General features: G+C 38.2%; 2 protein-coding genes across 7 annotated transcripts; one reads left to right on the forward strand and one right to left on the reverse strand.

Moving 5' to 3' along the window:
• Window positions 1-1,127: 1,127 nt before the first annotated feature.
• katnbl1 (katanin p80 subunit B-like 1) lies at window positions 1,128-10,421 on the reverse strand. Of its 3 annotated transcripts, none has more exons than XM_047388104.1 (10): window positions 10,252-10,421; window positions 9,656-9,770; window positions 9,485-9,522; window positions 8,190-8,491; window positions 7,965-8,080; window positions 7,831-7,881; window positions 7,277-7,366; window positions 2,599-2,707; window positions 2,351-2,444; window positions 1,128-2,219 (listed from the first exon to the last, which is right to left on the reverse strand). In XM_047388104.1, the coding sequence occupies exons 3-10, from the start codon at window positions 9,492-9,494 to the stop codon at window positions 2,164-2,166; spliced, it is 828 nt and encodes a 275-aa protein (XP_047244060.1). In that variant the 5' UTR covers window positions 9,495-9,522; window positions 9,656-9,770; window positions 10,252-10,421; the 3' UTR covers window positions 1,128-2,163. The 3 variants fall into 3 exon arrangements, with proteins under 3 accessions (XP_047244060.1, XP_047244059.1, XP_047244061.1); XM_047388103.1 differs by having other exon boundaries at window positions 8,190-8,460; window positions 10,252-10,420; XM_047388105.1 differs by having other exon boundaries at window positions 2,603-2,707; window positions 8,190-8,460; window positions 10,252-10,416.
• LOC124882018 (KATNB1-like protein 1) lies at window positions 9,799-20,642 on the forward strand. 4 transcript variants are annotated; one of them, XM_047388101.1, is made up of 10 exons: window positions 9,799-9,842; window positions 13,298-13,422; window positions 13,556-13,593; window positions 14,618-14,888; window positions 14,998-15,113; window positions 15,197-15,247; window positions 15,712-15,801; window positions 19,193-19,301; window positions 19,456-19,549; window positions 19,681-20,642. In XM_047388101.1, exons 1-10 carry the CDS (start codon window positions 9,824-9,826, stop codon window positions 19,734-19,736), a joined length of 969 nt encoding a protein of 322 aa, XP_047244057.1. In that variant the 5' UTR covers window positions 9,799-9,823; the 3' UTR covers window positions 19,737-20,642. The 4 variants fall into 4 exon arrangements, with proteins under 4 accessions (XP_047244057.1, XP_047244058.1, XP_047244055.1 ...); XM_047388102.1 differs by lacking the exon at window positions 9,799-9,842 and adding an exon at window positions 12,757-12,860; XM_047388099.1 differs by lacking the exon at window positions 9,799-9,842 and adding an exon at window positions 12,769-13,217.
• The last annotated feature ends 307 nt before the right edge of the window (window positions 20,643-20,949 follow it).

Consider the following 20,949-nt stretch of genomic DNA (forward strand, 5'->3'; position numbering starts at 1 on the left):
ATAATGATAATTAAAATAATAATCTTAATATGAATTTGTTTTCTTTTTAGCATTTTTATGAGGAGCTTGCTCTGGTCGTTATTCAGATTTAGTTTTTTATTTTATTTATAATGATCGTTATGTTAGACAGTGAGATGCATTAATGCATTAATGCGTTTCTAGTTTATGTTTAGTGATTTCGAGTTTCATTTGCTTTTTGTATGTTGTCTTAATGAGGACATGTTTGCAAAATATAAAAGAATATTTGTAAAGTTAAGCTGTTTTTCTCATTTCAAAAATAATTGTAATACTAATTTGAGAAAAAAATATGTATACATGTTCCCAGAAGATTTTATCTTTGTTTTAGATGTCTAAAAGAACAAAAAAATCATTACATTTAATACAACAGCGCAGTTATTATAGTAGATACAGCTTTAGTGTTTTAAGAAACATGAGCAATCTCTTCTATCACTTTGTTTTGGTAGTTAAATCCATTAGTTATAGTTCAAGGAATATTCAAAATTACATATAAAGCTCCTCATAAAAGCATGCTTTATATGCAAATAATAACTGGTCCTGCATGACCATTTATCCAAGACAAAACTGTGGCTCAGACGTATTCCAGAAGATTTCCTTTAAACTCTAGCAAGCAAACAGTACTAGCCAAGGAAACAAGCTTATAATTTTCCTTGATGGGGGTTTTGTAGACTGGCACCAAGAGAGTTGACAATATAGAATCAGCTAGTGTGTTTTCCTTGAAATCTACCACAACTAATGGAATCTATGGCCAGCATACTTTAGGTGACACTTTCATTTTTTCAAACAAAATCAATTTTTGTTAAAGGCAGTGGCTTAACCATTTACAGCTGTCCTTTTAAGTGGCAAGATGTGAGTTAAATCTACGCAGAAAGGTCCCTTAAAGTGTTGAGTGTATGAATGATAACTAAAACTCAGGAGCATAATTAATTAGTAACTTATGGAAATATTTAAAAGGGAGGTATGTAGCATTAAACAATTTTATTTAAAAGGGCAGTAAAAGTCCATACCACATTGTGTGTGTGAAATTAAGAGAATTTAAAATGTTTGGGGTGATTTATGTCACTCAGTTTACATGACAACTTGTAGAAAACTGACAAAAATCACAAAAATATTAATTGGTCACTTTATTACCAGGCTACCAGGTTAGACCCATTTTGCCTCCAGAAAAACCATTATTTACAGCATATGTTCAGAAATTTTGACCCATATTAACATGAAGACATCAATCAATTCAAAAATACTTTATCATGCAGCTGCTGCAAATTTGTTGGCTGCACATCCATGTAAATCTCATATTTCACCAAACCCAAAATGAGCTCTATTGGACCGAGATCTGGTGACTTCGGAGGCTCTCTGACCAAGATACACCACTGTCGCTGGCTGGAATTTTTTTTTTTTACCATGTACTCTTTTTTGAGGAAAATCAAACAATTATCTTTCTAGTGTCACAACCAGTTGTTCAACTGGAGTAGAGATGGTAGGGCAAGATTCACCAGTAGGAACATTCCCAACATGAATTATGAGAACTGTTGTTAAATGTCACAGAAGACTGGTTCAACATAATCCCTTTGCATTTGAAAATATACACAAACAACTGAAAAACATCCTGCCAAACCACCTCTCATTTAGATTCAGCAGTAACAGACCATAACGAGAAAAAAACAAAAATGTTTTTCTAGGAAATTTATTTAAAAGAAAATTAAAAGAATCATTTATTTTGACATTTTGCAATCAAACAACACAAAAACAGGCAAAACAACAACCAGCACTAATAACTTAAAGACTTGGAGATTCAAGTTCCTGATTCCAAAGAAACCAGGCACACAGAAGAAAAAGTAGGACATTCAAAACAAACAAGTTGTGTAGTGAGAGACAAAGACATTGGCACTTCATCGAGCAACATAACGCCTCGTCTCATGAGGTCCACTAAACATGCCTCTTCACAAGACGGTCCACTTCAATGTGAAGCAGTCATTTGCTGTGCAGGCTTGCTGCTGTCCTTCAGAGGAGTCCCCAGCTCTCACCGAAGAGATTTGTCTGAAATGTCAAGTTCGGTTCGAGTGTCCATAGAATGAACCAGTCCATTTCTCAGGCAAACATTATCAGTTCAACATCCAGCCGTGATCAGCAGTAGTGGTTGCATGGTCAGAGTGCTACATTAGTTATTATCAGGGCAGCTGGGACAGACGAGCTTCGATGGCCTGGAATGCAAATGAGAAAGCACACGGCATGCATGAATTAAACGATTCTCTTCGTTTTAGACACAAGACAATTTTTAACATAGATAATAAACCCACAAAAGCGCCTGAGACTGGAGTTAAAGTGGACTCACTTTTGCCAGCTCTCCCACAGATCCTGGAACCAAACATAATTGAGATCCTTCTTTCCACAAGTCTTTCAATCGCTGCTTCATGATATCGATATTCCTGAGACGAACAGAAAAATATTATCAAAGCGTTCTCTAGCGTTTGTCACAAGCTGACAAGTGATGGCTGGCAACACCAATACTTAACACAGCCTTTAACTCTGACCTGGAGAACAAACAGAACTTACAACAACCCACTCCAGTCCATGACGTACCCACCTGTCTTCTGAACAACTGTCCTGCAGTCTCTTCTCAGCTTTGGAAAGTTCAGGCCACCATTTCCTGATGACGGACTGAACCCAGTGTAAACCCACCGTTATGTGTCTGTCAAAAAACAACAAACTAAATGCATTAATTAGGCCCGACTGGTTTTCTCCTCATTCCAAGTTCTAAAGAGGTAGGACCCCCTTTGTTTCTGTAATGCCAAACGGGCAAAATTCAGGTCAGCTCTTAGAAACTGGTGGTGAGAGGATCTAAACATTCTCACTGGCTGAATATCCCCACTGTTTTTATTTCACTCTTCTCCTCCTTTGTATTTTTTACTTGCACACATTTAAACCTAGCCACCAATGCTTAATATCAGTGTTTTACAGAGTTTACATTTAATACTTTATCTCTAACAACCTAAGTGGAAATATTTAAATGATGCGTGAACTTCCACTTCAGCGGCTCCTCAAACATGGAGGCAGAGAGAGAAACGCTCTCTCCAAAGCCTTAACATGTATAGTTCAAATATTTTTCACCGTTCATGTTCTGAGATACAGATTAAAGAGACCGCAACTGTCCAGGATTGTTGATTATTTACTGATTTTAAGCAGAATGGACCAGGAGTGCTGCAGGGTGCCGTTACAAGACGTCTCAAAGGCTTTAATTAGAAAAGATCTGTAGATTATTACAAACTTCGCCTCAATTAGATGTGATTTTAATTACGTAATAATTCATTAATGTAGATCAGGGGTGTCCCTGACTTAAAGTGTGGCAAGGAACAGGACAGAAGAAGCCATGCAGCCATCAATCAGGAACTGGACTTTGAAACCAGGACAGCCACATAGAGGACTATAGCCTCTGCCAGGGGTGTTTTTGGGGTCTCAAAACATTGGGGGCTTTAGCTCAAACCCAAAAAATTTAAATTTCCATGAGACAGTTTATAAGTAATTTAAAGTTAAAATAACATATTGTACATTGTACCAGTTCTCTGTCTCGGCTGGTTTTAGATTGAATGTAAATTATTGTGAATTAAACAAAAAAGGTTAACAATAACTTTACTTGGTTTTTATTGTTGTTAGAAGCTCAATGAAGGATAAGGAGAAAGAGTTTAGGACTGATGAAAAATCATTTTGCTGAAGAAAATAATGGCACATTTTGAGGTATTTAGAAAAAATTTAATCTGAATTTTTGGTGAAAAATCTCTTAAACTCAGAGATGTTTATAATAGGCCAGAAAAATGTGCTTCTTTTGTCATCTACATAAATTAACTTTTTAATCATTACATTCTTATCAAAGTGTTCCACTCCTAAGGCTCCATTTGTCATTCTTACATTTCAAAAAAGGGAAAGTGGTGTAAAGTCTGGAACCTCTGGAGATCATTGTGGAAAGACGGATTCTTCATAAAATGAAGAACATTATGAAGAACCCTGAGCATCCTCTTCATGAGACTGTCCTACAACAACAGAGTGTCTTCAGTCAGAGGCTTCTTCAGATCTGCTGTAAGACGGAGCGCTACAGGAGATCCTGCCCACAGCCATCAGCATCTACAACTCTTTGAAGAAACCTTCATAATATGAGCTATAACAACATTTAATTTCCCTTTGGGATTAATAAAGTATTTTTGAATTGAAGTTGATTTTTCTAAATCGTAGTCAAATGGTAAAATCCTAAAACACATTTTATTTTATAATGCCAAGAGCTTTCAAAACATTTTATTAAAATTGTTCCTTCTTTTATGAACCTGTTCTCTTTTATCGCCATCTATTCAGCCCTTCATTCCACTTCTGAAGAAATTTGGCCTGCCAAAAATAATAAATAAAAACATTTTCAACAGTCTTTTGTTCTGTACTGACATTAGTGGAGTTCTTACCTTTAAACACTGAGAGGAAAGGGTGTTAAGTTGTGGTGTTTATAATATAGCATAGAGCCTCATCCTGGACCTTATCAGTACTAATATTAGTTATTAATAAATGTATACATATGTCTCACCTTCAGTAAAACTGTATCCTTGTTTAATTAGTTTAGTTTATATAATATTACATGTGTGATTCAGTAAAAATAAAATAGTTAACTAATCAATGGTCCACCTGTGATTAATTGCTATGATTTATTTCTTAATTAACCTGCATCTTTAAAGCCAGAGCTTTATGTTTAGAATCAGCACAGAAGATATGAAAGAGAAGAGGGAGGCTTACTTTTGAACTTTCTACGACGTCTTACTGGAACCAGGAGATATTTTCCTGGTTTATTGAGAAACACATTTTCTGTCTACATGAAGAACTTCACTATAAGACTGGTTGCAGCAATGAGATGCAATGTGTTGATCTGAAGGACCTTTTAATGTGTTCAGCTACGTTAGGATTAAATGCTTTTATATTGACTGAAGGACCAGATATTTTCACATTATGATGCAAATCCAGCTAGAACCTCACAGAAAAGGTTGCTACTGTTTTCTATCACAGACAGATCATTTAACTTCTGAGTCAGCATTCAGGTTTTACCGCTATCTTCAGCCACACACACACACCCCCACCAGGCTCCCACTCTCTGGTTGGCTCCGCTGTTGCTCTGAAATGAGCCCTGTTCGAGGCGCTCAGTGTAACGTTTCGGGTAATGAACGAGGCAATCGACGGCCCTGGAGTGAACAGGTGTTCTGGACGTCTCCAGAATGGAGTCGGTCTCTGCCTGTGCGCGTAGTTGCACATTTGCGGTGCCTCGAGTGCGCAAATAAGTATTTTTTGTCTTCAGCCCCGGAAGCCCGGGTCTAACGACGCGCCTGCACATGGTGCTTCTGGTCCACCAACTGGGCCTCACAGTGCCCACAACTAAATCTAAGAAATCTCTCTTAAAACATATTTAGATATTTTTACTGGTATAAAGTTGGTCCAAAACAGCAAGTTAATAAGTATACTACTCTTCAAACATATTTGGGTATGTCAAAACTTTATATACTATAGTTTAGTAAAATAATGTAGAGAAACCTTTTTATTTGGTCTTATGGTGCGTTCACACCGAACGTGGTTTCTGCGAAAGGAGCGACCAATTTACATGTTATCCCTATGTAGAGGCGCGTTCAGGAGCAGGGCGGTGCGAAGTACGAGTTGAAAAATCTGAACTTTTTCCTAAATTTGCGTCGCGTCAACCAATCAGGGACTGGATGTGGCTGTGACGTAGAGTGAAGAACCAAAGCGGAGAAGAAGTGGTTGTCAGTGAAGATGGAGGACCAGATCATAGTGGCGGTGTGTGGCAAGCCAGAGTTGTATGACTCAACTAATTACTTTTACCGAGACAAGTACAGAAAAGATCTGGCCTGGTTATGTTTAGGCACAAATATCTTATATTTAGGAGATGTGGACATTAAAAATCGGCTGTTTTTTTTTTACTGAGCTGAGATTTATTTACTCACCAAAGACAGATGGACAGGCGTTCAGCAGCGGGGATAAAGCACCGGTAAACCGCGGTGAAGTTAGTTTGAAGTTGGACGTTCAAGCTCCGCGGAGTTAGCCGCATCTAGCTCACGGTTGATCCGACTCAGGCGCTCAGATTTTCCACGATTGTTTGGTTCGGAAACTTATTGACGGTCCCTAGTGAACCACCGCGCGTCAGAAGAGGGAGCAACAGAGAGCAGCTAGCTGAAATCTGGGTGCCTGACTCGGATCGGCCATGGGCTGGATGCCGCTGGCTCTGCGGACCTTGAGTGTCCGGTGTCCGGCTTCGTGCTGGCTTCACCGCGGTCGCCGGTAGTTGGTGTCCCGGAGGCCGATTCATCTCCCAACGCGGGGCAGCAGATCTTCGAACTGGGTCCTGGATAGACGGAAGTACCGCTGAAATCGACCGTCATCCAGACGCAGCTCCTGGAGTAAGTGGTGGTACTCTCCGAACTGTTCCCGTCCCTGAAGAATCTGGTGAACCCAGGGACGTTGACGTCGGCTGCGTTTTTCGGCTCTCCGCAGGTAAAACACCGTGATTATCCATGAAATCCATGTCCAGCATGTTCAGTTAAACCAGCAAGCAGCAGATGGAAGCTCCTCCTATTTGATGACGCGGCGAAGCGTAGCTGCTTGTTGCCAAATGCCAACGCGGAGTTCACGCGGAATGTAAAGAGGGTAAAAGCACACAAATGAGGCGAAAAATTCGCAGAATCCGCGTATGGTGTGAACGCACCATTAGTCATGTGTTAAACTACACATTCTAACAGTTTTTGGTTGAAGTATTTCAAATTAGGTAAAAATTGATCTGTGCTACTTAAAATGAATAATAAACAGTGATATTAAACATGTTGCAACATTTAGAATAGAGATTAAAGTGGTTATTATGTCATTAAAAATGTTAACTGAGAAAATATTTACATTTGCCAAGGGACTAGAAAGTGTGGTTTCTACCTCCGTGTTTCTAAGTGCACCAGTTTAAAAGTCTCCCTTTTAAGGGCTAAAGCCTCCCCCCTTTGTTACAACTACTGGTTTGATCTACCAGTTAGAAACATATGGTTAAGGGCTAGGAGGGAGAAGGAAGGGAAGAAGTGGGTTCAGCCTTAATAGCAGTTCTTTAGTTATTGACCAGACCAACTAAAACTTCTTGGATGAATAAGGTGACGACTGACAGGAAAAGATACAATAAATTGAGCAAATCCAAGAACTTTAAACTCAGCTATTAAAAGATACAATATTGATAATCAGGGGTACTTACTCTTCATATTTACTGGAAATAACGACTTTGACTTGGGGCATGAGGTCAACACAGCAGCCAAGCGACAAACATGGTGCTTCAGTTTGAAGGCTAACAAAATCAAAGACAAAAGAAGCACAAACAGTGAATGGATGATGATTCATGGCTGACAGAAGGTAAAGTAATGATCATAGTCTTAAAACCTCTGTAGAAAAGGCAGAAAAGTACCAGACCAGAGCTCATTTTTACTTATTTCATTTAAACAGTCGTTTTTACCACGTGAACTCTACCTGGCATTCATTTATATTATTCTTATAGTTCAATCATACAAATAAAGACAGATATATTTAAATGAATTGAGACCAAAAAAGTTTAGTGAGCATAAAAAAGTACTGATTTTAATTGTTTTTCATGATATTAATATTTTATAAGTTTTCCTATTTTTAATAATGTAGTTATACTATACCATGACTAGGTATAATCCTATCCCTAACATGATCTTTTCAAAACCACTAGTTGTTAAGAAAAACCTTAAAAATGCAACAGTTGGAATGTAAAAGTCAAATGTAACTTACTTGTTTGTTAAGACAGGTAAGCAGTCAAGCAGCACCCCAGTGTCTTGTATTCTAGGGAGCAAACACAACCAAACATGAGTGCTGCACAGTTTGAGAAAAAGCCCAAAGCACCAAATGATAAGATCAAATTTCACCTTATTAGGTAGGACACCAACTCGCAGGCATTTCTTCGCCATAGCGTCAGGGCTACTTTAAGTCGGAGATCTCTTCCAAAGAGAATGTGAGTCATAGCTTCGTGGTCCTTTGATAACTTGTGGAAAAAAAACATAAAAACTTGTATTTTTTTGATCCAACACCAAGAGAAAAACAAGAAGGTAAAAGTTCTTGTAATAAGTTTCCACTTCAGGTCTGTTTCTCACCTCGGTAAAGTCAGCGTACTTGGAGCTGGCCCCTGTCATCTTCGAAGCATCAGCAGAGATCGTCGGCAGCCCAGCGTGAAGGGCCCGCACATCATCGGAGCATGTCACCTCATTCTCTTTGTTGGCCATGCCGGGGCCACGGAGACGGCCTACATTTGATGACCTTCGGTTCAGCTTTGCGCCCACCTCAACCGATGAAGAGCTCTTTCTCTTGCAAGGCGACGGCCGTGTTATCTTGTCGGATCTCTGCACTACGCGATGTACCTGGAAACTGACGAGGGAGACACCAAGATGGGCCAGAGCTGTGGTTGTTCAGAGAGCAAGTAAAATTCAAAGCCATGAATAAACTGTGTTGATGGTCATGGAAAGATGACTTACAGGAGCATCTCAATAACTTAAAATATCATCGAAAACTTTAAGTAACTTTGTTAATGCTAGATTATTTACTGCAGAGTGATATATTTTATGTGTTTGGTATTTTTTAACAATTATTACTAACTGCTAATAAAATGCAAAACTCAACTTTCAAAGAATTAGAATATTATCCAAGACCAGGAATGTACAATCTGTGCCTCCAGAGCCGCTTGTGGCTCTTTATAATTTTACCTATGAAGGATAAAAGACCAATCATTGTTTTAAAATGCATACATTGAATCTCTACAACAAAATCACACTAAAAGTACCGGTAATATTTTTTAGATGTATTTTTCTTGTCATTAGGTTGGAAACTATTTCCTTTTCTTACATAATTTGTCATGCAGAGGTTTTATGTTTGTCTTTATTTTAAAATCTAAAAAAGAGGGCCTGAAGATGTTCTTGTAAAGTCATTGAGACATTAACAAAGTTGTTTCCTTAACAAAACATCTTTGTCATGCAGCCCAATGTCTGTCTGTAATGTCTGAATCTTTTTCTACCACCGTTTCCTTCCACTTCATTTGAATGAATATGCTGGGATACAGCACTGAACAGCCATCTTCTGCAGCCATTACCGTTGTCTGCAGTCTTCCCCATAACTGTGTAGGTCATAACAGATCTCTAAAACAATCCCATAACAAAACTGACGTTTGTGTGTTGATTTGGTGTAATCAAAAGTCCTCCAAATTAACAAAGTATCTTGAAATATGCAATTCTTTAGTTAATCTTTGCAGCAAATGAATTCTAATTTTTGAGTTTAAGTAGTTTCCAGTAATATTGTAGTTTGTTGAGGTCTACCTGTAATATTCCAGTGGCTGAGAGGGATTCATCTGTGGGACAGAGACTGAATGAACCCCATGGATATGAAATTAGAGACTCACCTGTCCTCATCTAATTCTTCCTTATTATTAAAATCCACCTAAAACAAAAGGATATGGGATGAGGGCACTACCACTACTATAAACTACTGAACTCTTCTTCACCATCACCAGGATTTAGCACACAAATTTACTGTATTTCTTACATTAAACCAGAGGTCTTGGGATTCATACCTGCTTCATGTTCTTTTCAGTAGAAACATGCAGACAGGACCGCCGAAAGCCATTGGATTTATTGCAGCTGACTTTATAGACTTCCCGTTGCTTACAATGCTTGCCAGCTGGGACACTGTTAGATAAACATTACAGCGATCATTGCTAGTATAGCTCGTATATCCGGGGATGGCAACTAACATCATGGGTATTTTTAACACAACATCTCAACTACGATTCAGTAGAATGTACCTGTAAGGATAAATCTTTTAATTAAATAGGCGTCGTCCGACTTCAACTCGGAAAGCTCAAACAAAAGTCCAAGTTAAAATAAAGCTAAAAAAGTTCCTGCCTTGCTAAACATAAAAACAACCGATCAGGTAAGGAAATGAACTGCATTCTTCCTCTGAAAGTCAATGCTGCTGCAATAACGCATTTAGCTTAACTACGAAGAAAACACGGAGAAAAGTAACGAGCTGGGCCGTTGCTACGAGCTAGCTAGCTAGCTAGCTAACAAATTAGCCTTGCAACTTCAGGGAACATACGGCTTCACAGAAAAAAGGTAATTCTGACATGCTACTATTTTCACTATTTACATCACGGATTCAAATACCTACCGATTAATTTTGTAGAGTGTAGTGAGAGCTCCTTGTGTGTGCAAATCAAAAACGTGAAAGGCTGGTTAAACACAAGGCGAAAACTCCAAATCGGTGTCGACGCCTCATAGTTTTACCATTCAAATAACACCATCGGTGTGTGGGGATTGTTTTCTTTTTCTTCTTCTGGTGTTTTATTGCAGTTGGCAGACCAACTATGATGGTGCAGTACCGCCACCAACTAGACTGGAGTGTGGACAGAAGATTCAGGGAAAAAAAAATTGATTCTAATAGGTTTGCATTTTTCAAAAATAATATGAGTTGATCTTTGATTTTAATGATATTAATTTCAAAAAATGTAATGGTAAAGTTTATATTTTATTCGGTTCTTGTTTTATCTGTCTCTTTCCTAGTTTATATTAGTTGCACTCCATGAAAACATGCTGTGAGTCAAATTATAATGATCACATAACCCTGTTGTATGCTCTAAGTGTTTTGTCAAGACCTCAATAGTTGAACAATATTTTCTCCAATATTCTCTGTTGGGACTGGGGGCCTGATTTTGACAAAGAAAAGATGCGGTTTGTGTTGTTTTAGCGACTACTGCCGGACGAAATCAAACAAACACGTGTAACTTGGCGCTCTGGCGCCATCATTTGTTAGGTAGTCTGTAGTACAGCTTCCGGAAGACATCTGAAACACCGCACCTGAATAGAATTTGTCTGGAGCAGCAAAATCTAGGTTTATAAATACCTACTATGTAATATAATGTGTTTTATAGTTTTAAAAAATCATGTTTTTATGTCTTAGAACAGTAACTGGTGCTAAGGCGAGTGAACACATTTTTTTCTCAGGTTATCTATTTTTCTAAATAGAAACCAATAAAAAACTTATTGATTAGAACAATCAAAGACGCTTACATTATTTTGTGGGGGATTTAGAACATCACCAGTAGAAGCATTACAAGTTGCAATGGGAGAGATGCCATTACAAATTACATCATTACAACAACTGTTCGGTTAACAACTGGGTTAATGTTCAAGGACACAATCAATCACATCCTGCAAATAATATCTTATAGGAGTGTTGGGAGCATATTTGGTTGGATTGGCAATATAAAAACTGAATATGCAGGATTACTTGCAATAAAATTTTTTTTCCAACAATATCTGACCTAGACATTCTACTTTGGCTCTTTATTAATCCAGCCGTGTTTTTATACTTGCATAAATTATTCAAGAATAAGGAAAAGCATATTATAGAATGATTTATTGTACAATAACATTTTAATAAACAGTTTTTTATACATTTTTTTATATTTACAGAAGGATCTAAAGATTCAGAATCAAGACGTACTGGAGCAGCAGTATACATTCCATATCACAACATAGGAATGAAGAAAAGAACTGCAACTTAGTATATAAAATAGAATTAGTGGCAACTCATGAGTTTAATTTGGATTGAAGAACAGAAACATCAAAAGTATCTTATAGCTTCTGATAGTAGATCAGCTTTATCCAGGATTAAATCAAATAACTCCACAAGGAAAGATATTAATTGTACTCTGAACAAGTTTCACACTAAAACAGTAACAGTAGTGTTTGGCTTCCAGCACATGTGGGAGTGGAGGGAAATGAAGATGTAGACAATTTTTGATAAACAGTCATTGAAGTCTGAAAGTGTAGAGCTGCAGATTTCATTGAGTAAGGCTGAATTCCGAATTAGTGATATATATGTTAAAAAAATCTGGCAGGAATATTGAGATATGAGCTATAGTAATACAGGAAGATACTTGAACAGCATTTAGAGATTTGTAGGACAGGCAAGGAAGACAGAAAAAAGCAGAAAACATATCAGTTATGACAGTCAGAGTAGGTCACACATGTCTTAATAAAACACTTAGATTAATGGGAAAGCATATGTTGAGGATTAAAATCATTTAGTTTCATATATGAGTTCCGTTCCCATGTGTAACATAACATGTATTGTGAGCCTGAGTGGGAGAAGTCAGAGGTCACAGCAGGCTTCAGGTTGGAGAAAGGGTTAATCTCAGGTGAAGATGTTCCCAGCAGCTGTAAGCAGTAAAACGCCGGCTGTATGGGCAGTAAAGCAATAAACTTAGCAATAAACATAGACTGCTGGAGATAGGACCCAGCTTCCCTCCGACCCACTATGGAAGAAGAGGTATAGAAAATGACTCACTGGTACAGTATGTTTTCATTGAGTGCAACACAACTAGAAAAGAGACAGCTAAAAGAAGCCCTTAGTAAAATAAATATCAACATTACAATACGAAAGTATTTTTGGAATTAATATAATTAAAATAAAAGATCAAATGATGTTATTTTGGAAAAATACAAACGTAGAATCTTTTTTTCCTACATCTCTGTCCACAAGCCAGTCCAGTTGGTGGCGGTAAGCATCATCATCGTTGATCTGCCAACGGACATAAAACACCAGAAGAAGAAAAAGAATAAAGAAAATCCCCCCACACCGGTGGTGTAGTTATTCGAATGGTAAAACTATGAGGCGTTAACACGGACTTGCAGTTTTCGCCTCGAGTTTAACCATTTCTTTACGTTTTTGAATTACACATATGAGGAGCCCACACTAAACTCTAAAAATATTTGGTTGGTAATTAAATCAATGATGTAAATGGTGAAAATAGTAGCTCGATAGAATTACATTTCTTTTTGTGAAGCCGTATGTGCCCTGAAGTGGCTTACTTGTTAGCTAGCTAGCTCGTAGCAGCCCTCCAGCTCGTTACTTTGAACGTTTCCGTGTTTTCCTCGTAGTTGATCTAAATGCTGAAGGTTAAAGCTACATGTAACGTCGCTGCAGCAACTTTAATTGACTTTCAGGGGAATAATGCAGTTCATTTCCAACCTGATCGGTTGTTTTTATGTTTGGCAAGGCAGTAAATGTAATAGCTTTACTTTATTTTCTACCTGAAACGTTTATTCTTGCTGGTGCATTTGTCTCTTTGGGTGGGTAGAAATACCCTTAATGTTAGTTGCCATCTCCGGAGTGAGTTACACTAGCAATGATTGTAATTTTTGTCCAACAGTGTCCCTTATTATGGCAGCTGGCAAGCATTGTAAGCAACGGGAAGTCTATAAAGTCAGCTGCAATAAATCCAATGGCTTTCGGCGGTCCTGTCTGCATGTTTCTACTGAAAAGAACATGAAGCAGGTATGAATCCCAAGACCTCTGGTTTAATGTAAGAAATACAGTAAATTTGTGTGCTAAATCCTGGTGATGGTGAAGAAGAGTTCAGTAGTTTATAGTAGTGGTAGTGCCCTCATCCCATATCCTTTTGTTTTAGGTGGATTTTAATAATAAGGAAGAATTAAATGAGGACAGGTGAGTCTCTAATTTCATATCCATGGGGTTCATTCAGTCTCTGTCCCACAGATGAATCCCTCTCAGCCACTGGAATATTACAGGTAGACCTCAACAAACTACAATATTACTGGAAACTACTTAAACTCAAAAATTAGGATTCATTTGCTGCAAAGATTAACTAAAGAATTGCATATTTCAAGATACTTTGTTAATTTGGAGGACTTTTGATTACACCAAATCAACACACAAACGTCAGTTTTGTTATGGGATTGTTTTAGAGATCTGTTATGACCTACACAGTTATGGGGAAGACTGCAGACAACGGTAATGGCTGCAGAAGATGGCTGTTCAGTGCTGTATCCCAGCATATTCATTCAAATGAAGTGGAAGGAAACGGTGGTAGAAAAAGATTCAGACATTACGGACAGACATTGGGCTGCATGACAAAGATGTTTTGTTAAGGAAACAACTTTGTTAATGTCTCAATGACTTTACAAGAACATCTTCAGGCCCTCTTTTTTAGATTTTAAAATGAAGACAAACATAAAACCTCTGCATGACAAATTATGTAAGAAAAGGAAATAGTTTCCAACCTAATGACAAGAAAAATACATCTAAAAAATATTACCGGTACTTTTAGTGTGATTTTGTTGTAGAGATTCAATGTATGCATTTTAAAACAATGATTGGTCTTTTATCCTTCATAGGTAAAATTATAAAGAGCCACAAGCGGCTCTGGAGGCACAGATTGTACATTCCTGGTCTTGGATAATATTCTAATTCTTTGAAAGTTGAGTTTTGCATTTTATTAGCAGTTAGTAATAATTGTTAAAAAATACCAAACACATAAAATATATCACTCTGCAGTAAATAATCTAGCATTAACAAAGTTACTTAAAGTTTTCGATGATATTTTAAGTTATTGAGATGCTCCTGTAAGTCATCTTTCCATGACCATCAACACAGTTTATTCATGGCTTTGAATTTTACTTGCTCTCTGAACAACCACAGCTCTGGCCCATCTTGGTGTCTCCCTCGTCAGTTTCCAGGTACATCGCGTAGTGCAGAGATCCGACAAGATAACACGGCCGTCGCCTTGCAAGAGAAAGAGCTCTTCATCGGTTGAGGTGGGCGCAAAGCTGAACCGAAGGTCATCAAATGTAGGCCGTCTCCGTGGCCCCGGCATGGCCAACAAAGAGAATGAGGTGACATGCTCCGATGATGTGCGGGCCCTTCACGCTGGGCTGCCGACGATCTCTGCTGATGCTTCGAAGATGACAGGGGCCAGCTCCAAGTACGCTGACTTTACCGAGGTGAGAAACAGACCTGAAGTGGAAACCTATTACAAGAACTTTTACCTTCTTGTTTTTCTCTTGGTGTTGGATCAAAAAAATACAAGTTTTTATGTTTTTTTCCCACAAGTTATCAAAGGACCACGAAGCTATGACTCACATTCTCTTTGGAAGAGATCTCCGACTTAAAGTAGCCCTGACGCTATGGCGAAGAAATGCCTGCGAGTTGGTGTCCTACCTAATAAGGTGAACTTTGATCTTATCATTTGGTGCTTTGGGCTTTTTCTCAAACTGTGCAGCACTCATGTTTGGTTGTGTTTGCTCCCTAGAATACAAGACACTGGGGTGCTGCTTGACTGCTTACCTGTCTTAACAAACAAGTAAGTTACATTTGACTTTTACATTCCAACTGTTGCATTTTTAAGGTTTTTCTTAACAACTAGTGGTTTTGAAAAGATCATGTTAGGGGTAGGATTATACCTAGTCATGGTATAGTATAACTACATTATTAAAAATAGGAAAACTTATAAAATATTAATATCATGAAAAACAATTAAAATCAGTACTTTTTTATGCTCACTAAACTTTTTTGGTCTCAATTCATTTAAATATATCTGTCTTTATTTGTATGATTGAACTATAAGAATAATATAAATGAATGCCAGGTAGAGTTCACGTGGTAAAAACGACTGTTTAAATGAAATAAGTAAAAATGAGCTCTGGTCTGGTACTTTTCTGCCTTTTCTACAGAGGTTTTAAGACTATGATCATTACTTTACCTTCTGTCAGCCATGAATCATCATCCATTCACTGTTTGTGCTTCTTTTGTCTTTGATTTTGTTAGCCTTCAAACTGAAGCACCATGTTTGTCGCTTGGCTGCTGTGTTGACCTCATGCCCCAAGTCAAAGTCGTTATTTCCAGTAAATATGAAGAGTAAGTACCCCTGATTATCAATATTGTATCTTTAATAGCTGAGTTTAAAGTTCTTGGATTTGCTCAATTTATTGTATCTTTTCCTGTCAGTCGTCACCTTATTCATCCAAGAAGTTTTAGTTGGTCTGGTCAATAACTAAAGAACTGCTATTAAGGCTGAACCCACTTCTTCCCTTCCTTCTCCCTCCTAGCCCTTAACCATATGTTTCTAACTGGTAGATCAAACCAGTAGTTGTAACAAAGGGGGGAGGCTTTAGCCCTTAAAAGGGAGACTTTTAAACTGGTGCACTTAGAAACACGGAGGTAGAAACCACACTTTCTAGTCCCTTGGCAAATGTAAATATTTTCTCAGTTAACATTTTTAATGACATAATAACCACTTTAATCTCTATTCTAAATGTTGCAACATGTTTAATATCACTGTTTATTATTCATTTTAAGTAGCACAGATCAATTTTTACCTAATTTAAAATACTTCAACCAAAATCTGTTAGAATGTGTAGTTTAACACATGACTAAGACAAAATAAAAATGTTTCTCTACATTATTGTACTAAAATATAGTATATAAAGTTTTGACATACCCAAATATGTTTGAAGAGTAGTATACTTATTAACTTGCTGTTTTGGACCAACTTTATACCAGTAAAAATATCTAAATATGTTTTAAGAGAGATTTCTTAGATTTAGTTGTGGGCACTGTGAGGCCCAGTTGGTGGACCAGAAGCACCATGTGCAGGCGCGTCGTTAGACCCGGGCTTCCGGGGCTGAAGACAAAAAATACTTATTTGCGCACTCGAGGCACCGCAAATGTGCAACTACGCGCACAGGCAGAGGCCGACTCCATTCTGGAGACGTCCAGAACACCTGTTCACTCCAGGGCCGTCGATTGCCTTGTTCATTACCCGAAACGTTACACTGAGCGCCTCGAACAGGGCTCATTTCAGAGCAACAGCGGAGCCAACCAGAGAGTGGGAGCCTGGTGGGGGTGTGTGTGTGTGGCTGAAGATAGCGGTAAAACCTGAATGCTGACTCAGAAGTTAAATGATCTGTCTGTGATAGAAAACAGTAGCAACCTTTTCTGTGAGGTTCTAGCTGGATTTGCATCATAATGTGAAAATATCTGGTCCTTCAGTCAATATAAAAGCATTTAATCCTAACGTAGCTGAACACATTAAAAGGTCCTTCAGATCAACACATTGCATCTCATTGCTGCATCCAGTCTTATAGTCTAGTTCTTCATGTAGACAGAAAATGTGTTTCTCAATAAACCAGGAAAATATCTCCTGGTTCCAGTAAGACGTCGTAGAAAGTTCAAAAGTAAGCCTCCCTCTTCTCTTTCATATCTTCTGTGCTGATTCTAAACATGCAGCTCTGGCTTTAAAGATGCAGGTTAATTAAGAAATAAATCATAGCAATTAATCACAGGTGGACCATTGATTAGTTAACTATTTTATTTTTACTGAATCACACATGTAATATTATATAAACTAAACTAATTAAACAAGGATACAGTTTTACTGAAGGTGAGACATATGTATACATTTATTAATAACTAATATTAGTACTGATAAGGTCCAGGATGAGGCTCTATGCTATATTATAAACACCACAACTTAACACCCTTTCCTCTCAGTGTTTAAAGGTAAGAACTCCACTAATGTCAGTACAGAACAAAAGACTGTTGAAAATGTTTTTATTTATTATTTTTGGCAGGCCAAATTTCTTCAGAAGTGGAATGAAGGGCTGAATAGATGGCGATAAAAGAGAACAGGTTCATAAAAGAAGGAACAATTTTAATAAAATGTTTTGAAAGCTCTTGGCATTATAAAATAAAATGTGTTTTAGGATTTTACCATTTGACTAAGATTTAGAAAAATCAACTTCAATTCAAAAATACTTTATTAATCCCAAAGGGAAATTAAATGTTGTTATAGCTCATATTATGAAGGTTTCTTCAAAGAGTTGTAGATGCTGATGGCTGTGGGCAGGATCTCCTGTAGCGCTCCGTCTTACAGCAGATCTGAAGAAGCCTCTGACTGAAGACACTCTGTTGTTGTAGGACAGTCTTATGAAGAGGATGCTCAGGGTTCTTCATAATGTTCTTCATTTTATGAAGAATCCGTCTTTCCACAATGATCTCCAGAGGTTCCAGACTTTACACCACTTTCCCTTTTTTGAAATGTAAGAATGACAAATGGAGCCTTAGGAGTGGAACACTTTGATAAGAATGTAATGATTAAAAAGTTAATTTATGTAGATGACAAAAGAAGCACATTTTTCTGGCCTATTATAAACATCTCTGAGTTTAAGAGTAATTTTCACCAAAAATTCAGATTCAATTTTTTCTAAATACCTCAAAATGTGCCATTATTTTCTTCAGCAAAATGATTTTTCATCAGTCCTAAACTCTTTCTCCTTATCCTTCATTGAGCTTCTAACAACAATAAAAACCAAGTAAAGTTATTGTTAACCTTTTTTGTTTAATTCACAATAATTTACATTCAATCTAAAACCAGCCGAGACAGAGAACTGGTACAATATGTTATTTTAACTTTAAATTACTTATAAACTGTCTCATGGAAATTTAAATTTTTTGGGTTTGAGCTAAAGCCCCCAATGTTTTGAGACCCCAAAAACACCCCTGGCAGAGGCTATAGTCCTCTATGTGGCTGTCCTGGTTTCAAAGTCCAGTTCCTGATTGATGGCTGCATGGCTTCTTCTGTCCTGTTCCTTGCCACACTTTAAGTCAGGGACACCCCTGATCTACATTAATGAATTATTACGTAATTAAAATCACATCTAATTGAGGCGAAGTTTGTAATAATCTACAGATCTTTTCTAATTAAAGCCTTTGAGACGTCTTGTAACGGCACCCTGCAGCACTCCTGGTCCGTTCTGCTTAAAATCAGTAAATAATCAACAATCCTGGACAGTTGCGGTCTCTTTAATCTGTATCTCAGAACATGAACGGTGAAAAATATTTGAACTATACATGTTAAGGCTTTGGAGAGAGCGTTTCTCTCTCTGCCTCCATGTTTGAGGAGCCGCTGAAGTGGAAGTTCACGCATCATTTAAATATTTCCACTTAGGTTGTTAGAGATAAATTATTAAATGTAAACTCTGTAAAACACTGATATTAAGCATTGGTGGCTAGGTTTAAATGTGTGCAAGTAAAAAATACAAAGGAGGAGAAGAGTGAAATAAAAACAGTGGGGATATTCAGCCAGTGAGAATGTTTAGATCCTCTCACCACCAGTTTTTAAGAGCTGACCTGAATTTTGCCCGTTTGGCATTACAGAAACAAAGGGGGTCCTACCTCTTTAGAACTTGGAATGAGGAGAAAACCAGTCGGGCCTAATTAATGCATTTAGTTTGTTGTTTTTTGACAGACACATAACGGTGGGTTTACACTGGGTTCAGTCCGTCATCAGGAAATGGTGGCCTGAACTTTCCAAAGCTGAGAAGAGACTGCAGGACAGTTGTTCAGAAGACAGGTGGGTACGTCATGGACTGGAGTGGGTTGTTGTAAGTTCTGTTTGTTCTCCAGGTCAGAGTTAAAGGCAGTGTTAAGTATTGGTGTTGCCAGCCATCACTTGTCAGCTTGTGACAAACGCTAGAGAACGCTTTGATAACATTTTTCTGTTCGTCTCAGGAATATCGATATCATGAAGCAGCGATTGAAAGACTTGTGGAAAGAAGGATCTCAATTATGTTTGGTTCCAGGATCTGTGGGAGAGCTGGCAAAAGTGAGTCCACTTTAACTCCAGTCTCAGGCGCTTTTGTGGGTTTATTATCTATGTTAAAAATTGTCTTGTGTCTAAAACGAAGAGAATCGTTTAATTCATGCATGCCGTGTGCTTTCTCATTTGCATTCCAGGCCATCGAAGCTCGTCTGTCCCAGCTGCCCTGATAATAACTAATGTAGCACTCTGACCATGCAACCACTACTGCTGATCACGGCTGGATGTTGAACTGATAATGTTTGCCTGAGAAATGGACTGGTTCATTCTATGGACACTCGAACCGAACTTGACATTTCAGACAAATCTCTTCGGTGAGAGCTGGGGACTCCTCTGAAGGACAGCAGCAAGCCTGCACAGCAAATGACTGCTTCACATTGAAGTGGACCGTCTTGTGAAGAGGCATGTTTAGTGGACCTCATGAGACGAGGCGTTATGTTGCTCGATGAAGTGCCAATGTCTTTGTCTCTCACTACACAACTTGTTTGTTTTGAATGTCCTACTTTTTCTTCTGTGTGCCTGGTTTCTTTGGAATCAGGAACTTGAATCTCCAAGTCTTTAAGTTATTAGTGCTGGTTGTTGTTGTTTTGCCTGTTTTCGTGTTGTTTGATTGTAAAATGTCAAAATAAGTGATTCTATTATTTTTCTTTTAAATACATTTTAGTACATTTTTAAATTATGCTCAAAATGAGAATTTCCAGTGAGCAATAGTGGTGCGGACAAAAAATATCTGTTTGTTGGAGAATAACCAAGGTCCCCAGGACCTGTCCACATGACGCCCTTCTCCCACAAAGCTGCCACTGTCAGATTACAGGCTGGGATCTTCTACCCACTACCTTATCCAACCTGACGCACCATGGATGGGGTTGTCAGCTGATGTCACCCGATGGCATTGTGTATGATTTTGAGAGGCAGCCAACGTTTGGCCTGTTAGAAATAAAATGCCCAAATGTCACAAGCTATGTTGACTGCCCTGACATGGGGGGGGCAGACACACACTGAGATGATCCCAACCATATTCTGTCAGGTCCAAGGACAAATGACGATTTCTGGGTGTGAATTTGTTATTTACACAAGAAAATAACATGTTCATTTAGAAGGTTGTCGTGACATGGCAGTCTTTGGCACAATTAAACAAAATGTTGGCCTTTTTTATTTTATTTCATCACCCAGGCTGAAGTCACCGAGGTGGTTAAAAAGCTCTGCGGTGGCAAGGTTTTTGGTTTTTGTCCCGGCCGTGGAACACTGGACCAGCTCTATACCCTCTACAGGGTACTCGAGGGTTCATGGGAGTTTGCCCAACCGGTTCACATGTGTTTTGTGGACCTGGAGGAGGCATTTGACTGTGTCCCTCGTGATGTCCTGTTGGGGGGTGCTCCAGGAGTATGGAATCGGGGGCCCTTTAT

The sequence above is a fragment of the Girardinichthys multiradiatus genome, chromosome 15, assembly GCF_021462225.1.
Source record: "Girardinichthys multiradiatus isolate DD_20200921_A chromosome 15, DD_fGirMul_XY1, whole genome shotgun sequence".
Classification (NCBI taxonomy): Eukaryota; Metazoa; Chordata; class Actinopteri; order Cyprinodontiformes; family Goodeidae; genus Girardinichthys; species Girardinichthys multiradiatus.

Bases quoted from the DNA above. Each gene is read 5' to 3' on its own strand.
- katnbl1 (XM_047388103.1), bottom strand. The intron at 7,367-7,830 runs GTAAGTTACATT...TGATTTTGTTAG, and splicing joins TTACCTGTCTTAACAAACAA to CCTTCAAACTGAAGCACCAT. The intron at 2,220-2,350 runs GTGAGTCCACTT...TTTGCATTCCAG, and splicing joins CTGTGGGAGAGCTGGCAAAA to GCCATCGAAGCTCGTCTGTC.
- LOC124882018 (XM_047388099.1), top strand. From the start codon at position 13,133: ATGTTTGGCAAGGCAGTAAATGTAATAGCTTTACTTTATTTTCTACCT. The intron at 13,423-13,555 runs GTATGAATCCCA...CTTTTGTTTTAG, and splicing joins CTGAAAAGAACATGAAGCAG to GTGGATTTTAATAATAAGGA. The intron at 13,594-14,617 runs GTGAGTCTCTAA...CTCCCTCGTCAG, and splicing joins GAAGAATTAAATGAGGACAG to TTTCCAGGTACATCGCGTAG.